This window comes from Ammodytes marinus, assembly GCF_949987685.1.
Source record: "Ammodytes marinus genome assembly, chromosome: 17".
NCBI lineage: Eukaryota > Metazoa > Chordata > Actinopteri > Uranoscopiformes > Ammodytidae > Ammodytes > Ammodytes marinus.
In genome coordinates this window covers 187,501-197,500 of record NC_137221.1, presented here as the reverse complement: position 1 = coordinate 197,500, position 10,000 = coordinate 187,501, and the positions used below count along the sequence as shown (strand labels likewise).

The following is a 10,000-nucleotide window of genomic DNA, read 5'->3' as shown; positions in this document are numbered from 1 at the left end:
ACCTGGCCCGCTGGCCGCCTATTGAATAGCCCTGCCATAGAGTATAACGTACATCCTTATACTCATACTTGCTATTAGATATTGCAATTATTTATAATTAATACAAAACATGGAAACTGCAAGATAAAAGGTGTTGAATTGAACCCAACCAGGAATGCATTTTGGAGAGATTTTAAATAGCTATTTTAATTTTCTAATTTTCCAAATTTTGGGGCTGGTAAAAACGTCTGTGTGTGTGTGTGTGTGTGTGTGTGTGTGTGTGTCAGTGTTATTACACAGCCTAGGCTCTGTGAACGGGTATGTTACTAGCTACAGTGTACCCCCCTTTGTTTACATATTGTTAACATCTCGTTTACAGAGCCTAGGCTGTGTATTAACAATGGATTTTTTTTCCAGCACACACACAGTACCGACAGGTAGCGGATCATGAGGAGATATTCACTGATTTTGACCAACAAGCGTTCTCCAGAATCACTGACTGTACCTTTAAGAAAAAATGAAAGAGACCAGTCTGGATTTTTCTTCAATCTTCATCTCTACATTACTTGATGAAAATGCTCTTTAATGACAATATTTTTATTGTGAATTTGGTAGAAATGTTGTCAGTAGTTTATAAAATAAAACCAAAATGTTCATTCTACTCAAACATATGCCTCTAAAGAGTAAAACGAGAGACACTGAACATTTGGAGTGGTCTCTTGATTTCTTTCCAGAGCTGTATATACTGTATTTCTGCCTATGACTGTTTTTGGCCTGTCTGTCACCATGTGAGCTTAAACCACAGAATTCTATAATAATAGATCTTTGAGGACGTTGATTTACACCAGCTTTCATATATGAAATGTCAGTGGAATGAAACCTTTGATCTGGATGTGACATGTGTAAATGTCATTGTCAGTTTATGCCAAGCCTCAACCTCAGCGATTTACCAGCATCCAATAAGGAAGTGACCACAACTGTAGTAACCCGTGGAAGCAGAAGACAGCCATCTCTCTTTGACTCACTTGTTAGACAGGCCGTTTTCAAAGTCTTATTAAACCTATTTACAGCCTGGTCCACAAAACCATTTTAGTCTGTATGTTTAGGTCATATCTCCATGACAACACTGAGGGGGGTGCATTTTTTTGGACCATGCTAGTTTTTATTTTATCGGAGGTTAAAATGTATTGCCGCGATCTCTTGAGTGACAGCTCTCCGCCCGTTGTCCTTCACTTTGCCTCGGAGGTATACGTCAGCTATCTCCCTCCCCCCTCACAAAATGGCGACGCGCACAAACCAGGATTATTGGATGCCGTGTGAATAACTGAGGTCAGCCCGGATGCTACATCCATATGATTTACTATCTATGGTTAATACCAACCACCAGTGTGTCTCTACACAGACACAAACTGTCTTACCCTTTATTATAAGACATGCTCACTCCATTGATGACTTTAAATTAACGCTTAAAGGTGCTACGAGGAACTTTTTAAATATTTCTGAAACAGTCTCCTTTTTCCTCTGATGATCATAAATTACATGTAACAGCAAACGAGACCATCAGTGCTAAAGAATGCTATTTTTATATAGTTTTTCTTAATGCCTTTGTCATGGGTATACAGTATGCTCACCCAGGAACAACAGCTGGCGTAGTAAAAACACTACCGCTTTTGTCCAAAGGGGGGCGCTAGAATTAACACACTGAAAGTTCCTCAGAGCAGCTTTAAACTTTATTTGAGCTTGTAATTATCAATCTGATGACTCGATATCCCCTCCTTTCTTATATAGAATATTTATATATTTATAGACATTATTTCTATACTGATCAAATAGACAATTAAATGACAGTTTTTACACCAAAAGGAAAAAAAAAGTTTGATAACCATTGATTCAATTTGTGAATTTTTATTCCAGCGTCATTTAAAGCAACAGTAACACATGCTCCAGAATGGAATTAGTACATTAAATACAAATCTATCTATCATCTATCTATCTATCCGTCTTTCTATCTATCTATCCATCTGTCTGTCTGTCTGTCTGTCTGTCTGTCTGTCTGTCTGTCTGTCTGTCTGTCTGTCTATCTATCTATCTATCTATCTATCCGTCTTTCTATCTATCTATCCATCTGTCTGTCTGTCTGTCTGTCTGTCCGTCCGCCTGTCTGTCCGTCTGTCCGTCCGTCTGTCTGTCTGTCTGTCTATCTATCTATCTATCTATCTATACAGGTATATACAGTATACATATATATATCAAACAGTAATGCACTGCAAACACACAATCTCCCCCACAGACACCTGTGTTCCTCCCAACCAAACAAAGGACCTCGTTTGTAAAAAAAAACAACTAAAAAATAAGTTAAGACCTCAGCTCAAATATTCACAAAATTTAAAATAATTCAGAATAAACAAGACCCTCGCCAAATCTGTATTAACTGTATATTGTACAGACCCTCGCCAAATCTGTATTAACTGTATATTGTACATGAGAGGAGGTAGATAAACTGTAGGCACATTTTTTTTAAATATTTTTAAAATGGATTAAAACCAGTGTTTATTCTTAGTGTGTTAAGCCTCGATTGTGTATCAAAAGTTTCTCTTAAAGGTGCAGTGTGTAATATGACATCATCAAGAAAGTTCTACAAAGTTCTAGAATGCAACGCTCCCTGGGTAACCCCAACCCTTTTAGAATAATAACAGAAGCTATACAGTGGCCTTCAAGGACAAGAACAATTCTACATTAATTACTTTCTACAAAAAATAAAACCCAAAATTCTACACACTGCAAGGTTTAAAGATTCAAGTGTATCATATAACATTAGACATTAAAACAGTAACTTTTCAGGATCACATTTTCCCTGTGAGGAAAGTTTGCGCATTCAGTTGTGAGAATATAACTTAGAAAGAAAATTAATTAATTATTTGGCTAATTGGCCGATATTTTTAACTATATTTTAACTAACACAAAAGGCCAAAAGCCTGAACTGACAAAGAGTGCATCTAAAAGGTTCTCCGAGGAACTTTTTAAATATTTCTGAAACAGTCTCATTTTTCCTCTGATGATCATAAATTACATGTAACAAGCAAACGAGACCATCAGTGTAAAAGAATGCTATTTTTATATAGTTTTTCATAATGCCTTTGTCATGGGTATACGCTCACCCAGGGACAACAGCTGGCGTAGTAAAAAACACTACCGCTTTTGTCCAAAGGGGGGCGCTAGAATTAACACACACCCAAAGTTCCTCGGAGAACCTTTTTCAATAGTACAGCAATTAAAAAAAAAAAAAAAGGTAATTTGACCAAAAAAATTACCTGTAAAAACTTAAACCGCTATAATGTGATTATCCACCTCATTGCCTACACAAAGTCTCTTCAGATTAGCCTCAATTTTTGTCAATTTATTTTCCAATCTTTCGGAGGCTCCATTTGCGCCAGATTTTTTCAGTATCGCCGGAAGTTGCCGTATCTGCTCCGGCGTTGCTTTTTCGACCCAGTCGTTGATGCGTTGGCCGAGGTCGTAGGTTGTTGCCCCGTTGGTTACGGCTGCGTGTGTGTGGCCGGCTAGAGGCGTCAGATTGCGAACAATGCGTCGCAGATGTCTGAAATGGATCTTCTGGTGAATGAAGAAAGTTGGTAAGATCTGTCTGAGGTAGGAGGCTCCGTCTGCAAAGGGAGGGGAACATATATTTATCAATGAGCAACTGAGAGACACATAAGTACAGGGTTAATACAGCTGTTTTAGAGGTTAAGAAAGAGGAACAGAGAGGGAGAAAGAAAGAGAAGGAGAGAGAGAGAGAGAGAGAGAGAGAGAGAGAGGGAAAGAGAGAGAAGGAGAGAGAGAGAGAGAGAGAGAGAGAGAGAGAGAGGGAGAGAGGGAGGGGAAATATATTTATCAATGAGCAACTGAGAGACACATAAGTACAGGGTTGATACAGCTTTTTTTAGAGATTAAGAAAGAGGAAAGAGAGGGAGAAAGAGAGAGAAGGAGAGAGAGAGAGAGAGAGAGAGAGAGAGAGGGAGAGAGGGAGGGGAAATATATTTATCAATGAGCAACTGAGAGACACATAAGTACAGGGTTAATACAGCTGTTTTAGAGGTTAAGAAAGAGGAACAGAGAGGGAGAAAGAGAGAGAAGGAGAGAGAGAGAGAGAGAGAGAGAGAGAGAGAGGGAGAGAGGGAGGGGAAATATATTTATCAATGAGCAACTGAGAGACACATACAGGAGAGATTAAGAAAGAGGAAAGAGAGGGAGAGGGAGAGAGAGAGAGAGAGAGAGAGAGAGACAGAGAGAGAGAGGGAGAGAGGGAGAGAGGGGGAGAGAGAGACAGAGGAGAGAGAGAGGGAGGGAGAGAGGGAGAGAGAGAGAGAGAGAGAGAGAGAGAGAGAGAGAGAGAGAGAGAGAGAGAGAGAAAGACAGTAAAATTAAAGCACTTTTTCACAGTTTCAAGATACAAGTTTGACTTTTCTTGGACTGTGAACCTGTCTGTACTGTGTGTGTGCCAAAAAAAAAAATCAGTTGTTAATACACAGCCTAGGCTCTGTAAACGTGTATGTAAACAGAGGGTATGTGAACAAAGAGGGCCCATCATAGCTATAGCAACATGCCCGTTTACAGAGCCTAGGCTGTGTATTAACACTGGATTTATTTTCAGTACGGACAGGTAGGGGATCATGAGGAGATATTCACTGATTTTGACAAAAAGTGATTTTGACAACAAGCGTTCTCCAGAATCACTGACTGCACCTTTAAGACACATTTCTACAGGTTAAATAAGGCCAGAGAGCGAGAGAGAGAGAGACAGAGAGAAAGAGAGAGAGAATGACAGAGACAGAGAGAGAGAGACAGACATAGAGAGAGAGAGAGGGAGACAGAGAGAGAGACAGAGAGACAGAGAGAGAATGACAGAGACAGAGAGAGAGAGACAGACATAGAGAGAGAGAGAGAGGGAGACAGAGAGAGAGAGAGACAGAGAGACAGAGAGACAGAGAGAGAATGACAGAGAGAGAGAAAGAGAGAGAGAGAATGACAGACAGAGATAAAGAGAGAGAGAGAGAGAGACAGAGAGTAAAAATCAGTTACCTTTGCCCTGGTCCTGTATGCAGGCTCCACAGACAGTATCGTGCCAGGCGCCCCCCCTCAGCAGTGTCTCTGTGCCCGCGCTGCAGACCTGGTGTCTGGAGCAGTTAGTGTGGGGGGACGAGGAGAAGGAGCCGTTAGGACAGAGACGGCAAACTGTGTCCTCTTCTGCTGTGCCTAAAGGGAGGGGGGGGCATGGGGATAAGGGTTAGAAAGGTACTTTTAAATGTGTGTGTGTGTGTGTGTGTGTGTGTGTGTGTGTGTGTGTGTGTGTGTGTGTGTGTGTGTGTGTGTGTGTGTGTGTGTGTGTGTGTGTGTGTGTGTGTGTGTGTGTGTGTGTGTGTGTGACTGTAACATGCATAAGAAGCTTCACACAGGTATTTTTTAATCTGTTGTTGCTTCCCATTGTGAAGCGCTTTGTGACCCTGGTCTGTGAAGGGCGCTATATAAATAAAGTTTACTTACTTACTTACTTACTTACATTAAACCATACCGGTACATTAAATGAAAAATAATGTAGTTAAGACATGGATTTTAATTTGCTTTTAAATTGGCTATAGTGAGTAACTTCTGTTGGGAATTCTAAGTAATTACAACAACACTGTCGGTGCATCTACATGAGGTAAAACCTTCAGAGATGGATTTTATTGGGATTTTTCTGAGCTCCTGCACCAGTGTCAGGGAGGTGAGGGGGGGGGGGGGGGGGGGGACCCAAGTTTGTAAACGCTGCCATACTGAGAAATACAGAGATATATTTTGTGGTGGCTTAGTGTCGGTTACCCCCTGACACTGGTGCAGGAGCTCAGAAAAATCCCCAAGAAGAGCCCAAGAAATGTTCCAGTTGTTGATTCTACTGCTAAGAAAAAAAAAACCTGGACGTACAGCAGAAGGTAGGCTATAACATCTACAGTGTTTTTTTTTTTGTAATTCCTCAGAATTCCTCATGGGAGAGTTGACAGAAGCTACACACTATAGCTTTAAGAGTTTTAGTTTTAGCCTGCAACACTGAAAAATCTAGTAAAAAAAAAACTACAGTCACTCAATGTATTTGGTAGTTTGACAGAGTGTAGCATGTTCAACTCTTACCTTGCGTCATCACCTCTTGACCGGACGGACACTCGCTGTGACGTAAGCACGCATCGTAGCTCGTCTTGTAGTAAAATCCTTGTTTACACTCGCAGTCCGTGTCCTTCACCGCGGTGCACTGCGTCTTCTCGCGCTGGTTGTTTCCGCACACGCTGCACCTCAGACACTTTCTGATGTAATTTCTGATCTCCGTGAACGAGCCTGGCGGGCACGGCGCGCACTCGCTGCTGCGCGTGGCCGTGCACTTGGCGCGCAGAAACGTGCCCGCCGCGCAGTTGTCGCACTCCAACGTTTTCCCGGTGATCGGATCTGTGTCTTTAAATGTCATGGCAACGGAGCGGGCGAGAGGCACGTGCAGTGACGTCATGAGCACCAGGGGGAAAAGTGAAATGTAAATCTGTGAAAGGGAAAGAGATGGGGAGAGAATTATTATGAATGAAATGATAAGGGTTAACACAGACAGACAGACAGACAGACAGACAGACAGACAGACAGACAGACAGACAGACAGACAGACAGACAGACAGCTATACAGACAGGCAGACAGACACAGACAGACAGACAGACACACACACATACAGACAGACACACAGACAGACACACAGACAGACAGCCACACAGACAGACACACAGACAGACAGCCACACAGACAGACAGACAGAGAGACAGACAGACAGACAGACAGCCAGACACACACACACCTATCAAAAAATTCAAACTGAAATATGGGAATACAAGGACATGCAACAAGATAAACGGAGCAGGTAAATCAGAACGTTATTTTTCTACCGTTGAAAATATTGAAAATTCTAGAACTTTCTCTCAATCTTTAAACCAGATCACAGTTAAAAATCCAATTGAAGCAGCCACATTTCTCCTCAAATATCTATACAAATACACAACATAACTAAGAACTAACATGTAAAACGTGTAGCTTACAGTAGGCTATAGGTCTACACATGTTAATCATCAATAAACTATGACATACGAGCAATAACGTAGCCTATAATAAGAAGTCAGAAAAACGGTCCCTTGTTTTGTTAAAAAAAACTGAAAAACTATTTAAAAAAATGGAGATTCTTTGGTCCAATATCCACCAGTGTCAAGTTAACATCCACGTGAATTAGGCAAACGTCTCCACCATGCCTAGAGTAGAATCATCCTAAAATAATCCTAAAATATCTAGCCTATGACATACAGTAGCCCTTATTGAGCGTTACATCAAAATAACTAAACATTATTGGTTCAGAAAACGGTCCTTCCACTGATACAAATACTGAAAAAAAAATATTCTTTTATCCAATTTTTCACCAGTTTCGAGCTATAATCCACACGAATCAAATCAAGCGTCTCCATCATGCCTAGAAATAATATCTAAAAAATATCTAAAAATAACAAAAACAAGAAAAATAAAAACGTAGATAAAGATTTTAAAAAAACCTATAGAAAAAGGAAAAAAAACTTCTAATTTCAATGCGCAGTATCCTAGATCCGCCATATATATATATAAAAAAATAACCTTAAGTAAGCTAATACAACCGATTTCCACCACTTTCAAGTTAAAATCCACACGAATTAGGCAAACGTTACGTCTCCATCATGCCTAGAGTTACATGGTGCTAAAATATATATAAAAAATATAAAAATAGCCTATACAAAATGAAACAAACGTTCTAATTTAAATGCGCAAGAACCTATATTCGCCATATATATATAAACAATAACATAAGTAAGCCTATAAAACGCCAGTACCATGCTTGCAGTTGTATGTCCTCTCCTGCTGCCTCGCTGTGTTTGTGAGGATGCTTGCTTTCTGTCTCTCTCTTCGTCTCGTGCTTATATTAGGCTAGTGTGTGTGATTCTGACGTAATACCGCACACGTCTATCAACCTAAATGCTGATTCACGCTCGTGGCATTTAACAAATAGTCGACTCATCCCCCCCCCCCCCCCCCCGTGTTAACTTCAACGGAAACTTTTAATTAGTTTGCATTTTTTTTTTGGTTTACTCAATGGATGACGTCAGCATTCTAGGATTCCCCGAGTCTTCTAGTAGTTTGGAGAGCTTTCTGTGTGTGTGTGTGTGTGTGTGTGTGTGTGTGTGTGTGTGTTGTACGTGACAATTATTTTCTATTATTATAAGCTTTTGTTTTAGTTTGTACTCTAAATAATTAGTATACAATATTCATTTTAAGGCGAGACACTGCACGCTAAAAATTATTATATATATTTTTTCAAGCACTGGTCAATTTTGAGATTTCTGTCTATGTATCTTCCATAACATGTCTTCTTTCATACTAGTATAAATCAAAAGGTCCAACATGTACATTCAGGTGTTTATTTGACTAAACCTTGTCTGTTTGTGTCTGTATATTTCTCCTATACAACCATCTTTAACGGACATTATCTCAACATTAGATTATTTCTTTCAATACTCTGAAGCAAAAATCTCAACTTCTAAAGCACTTACAACAACTACTCTTTACATGATCATTCGTAGGCTGTCTGTGTGTGTGTGTGAGTGTGTGTGTGTGTGTGTGTGTGTGTGTGTGTGTGTGTGTGTGTGTGTGTGTGTGTGTGTGTGAGTGAGTGTGTGTGTGTCTCTGTCTGTGCACGTGCATCTGTCTCTCTGTCTGTGTGTATGTGTGTCTCTCTCTCTCTCTCTCTGTCTAACTGTGTGTGTGTGTCTCTCTCTCTCTCTCTCTCTCTCTCTCTCTGTCTAACTGTGTGTGTGTGTGTCTCTCTCTCTCTCTCTCTCTCTGTCTAACTGTGTGTGTGTGTGTCTCTCTCTCTCTCTCTGTCTAACTGTGTGTGTGTCTCTCTCTCTCTCTCTCTCTCTCTGTCTAACTGTGTGTGTGTGTGTCTCTCTCTCTCTCTCTCTCTCTCTGTCTAACTGTGTGTGTGTGTGTGTGTGTGTGTGTGTGTGTGTGTGTGTGTGTGTGTGTGTGTGTAAATCTCAAACCTGTCACTAGAGGGGGTCTCCTCCTCCAAAGTTACTACAACGTTTTCATTCATAAATTACTCATCTCATCTCAGCACCGATATGACTAAGAGAAAAGAGCCGTGTGTGTGTGTGTGTGTGTGTGTGTGTGTGTGTGTCTGTGTGTCTGTGTGTGTGCCAAATGTCACGTTGAGGGAACACACAGTTAGACTGGAATTTCTGGAATGACTTCTTTTTTTTTTTTAAGAAATTTGTGTGGCAATTTCAAGCTTTATTAGACAGTACAGAGTTGAGATGGGGAGAGAGAGAGAGAGAGAGAGAGAGAGAGAGAGAGAGAGAGAGAGAGAGAGAGAGAGAGAGAGAGAGAGAGAGGGGGGGGGGGGATGACCTGCAGTAAAGGTCCATGGGTCGGATTTGAACCCGCGACCACTGCAACGACCTGCAAGTAACTGTCCGTACTCCGTGTGTGCTGAAAAAAAATCCAGTGTTAATACACAGCCTAGGCTCTGTAAACAGGTATGTTGCTAGCTATGGTTACCCTCCCCCCTGCCCCCCCCCCCCCTTTGTTTACATACCAGCTGACACAGCCACAATCACTGACTCCAACCTTAACACTTGTCTCATCCTGTTCATATCTGTCAGTCTCAATGTCCCGATTATTATTATTGCGCAATGAACAGACATCGAGGTCTTTTTATGTTACAACTTCACTAACTGACTTCCTTGTGACACCTAGTGGACACAAACAGCATTGCACCTAATCCTTAAAGCTGCAGTGTGTAGAATTTTGGGTTTTATTTCCTAGCAGATTTTGTAGAAAGTAATTATAATATCCATAAGTACATTTAATTTAGTGCATAATAGCTGAAAAAAATGTTTTGAATTATTTTTTCCCTTTAGAAAGGGTCTCATATATGTC

At 40.7% G+C, this 10,000-nt stretch overlaps 1 protein-coding gene across 1 annotated transcript; it reads right to left on the bottom strand.

Moving 5' to 3' along the window:
- Nucleotides 1-1,874: 1,874 nt before the first annotated feature.
- LOC307264158 (uncharacterized protein) lies at nucleotides 1,875-7,948 on the bottom strand. Its single transcript, XM_080045445.1, has 4 exons — nucleotides 7,894-7,948; nucleotides 6,142-6,538; nucleotides 5,059-5,232; nucleotides 1,875-3,641 (listed from the first exon to the last, which is right to left on the bottom strand). The coding sequence occupies exons 1-4, from the start codon at nucleotides 7,894-7,896 to the stop codon at nucleotides 3,301-3,303; spliced, it is 915 nt and encodes a 304-aa protein (XP_079901571.1). The 5' UTR covers nucleotides 7,897-7,948; the 3' UTR covers nucleotides 1,875-3,300.
- Between the last annotated feature and the right edge of the window lie 2,052 nt (nucleotides 7,949-10,000).

Excerpts from the sequence above, each read along its gene's own strand:
- LOC307264158 (XM_080045445.1), bottom strand. Across the intron at positions 5,233-6,141 it reads TCAAGAGGTGATGACGCAAG|GCACAGCAGAAGAGGACACA; the intron begins GTAAGAGTTGAA and ends CCCTCCCTTTAG. Across the intron at positions 3,642-5,058 it reads CATACAGGACCAGGGCAAAG|ACGGAGCCTCCTACCTCAGA; the intron begins GTAACTGATTTT and ends CTCCCTTTGCAG.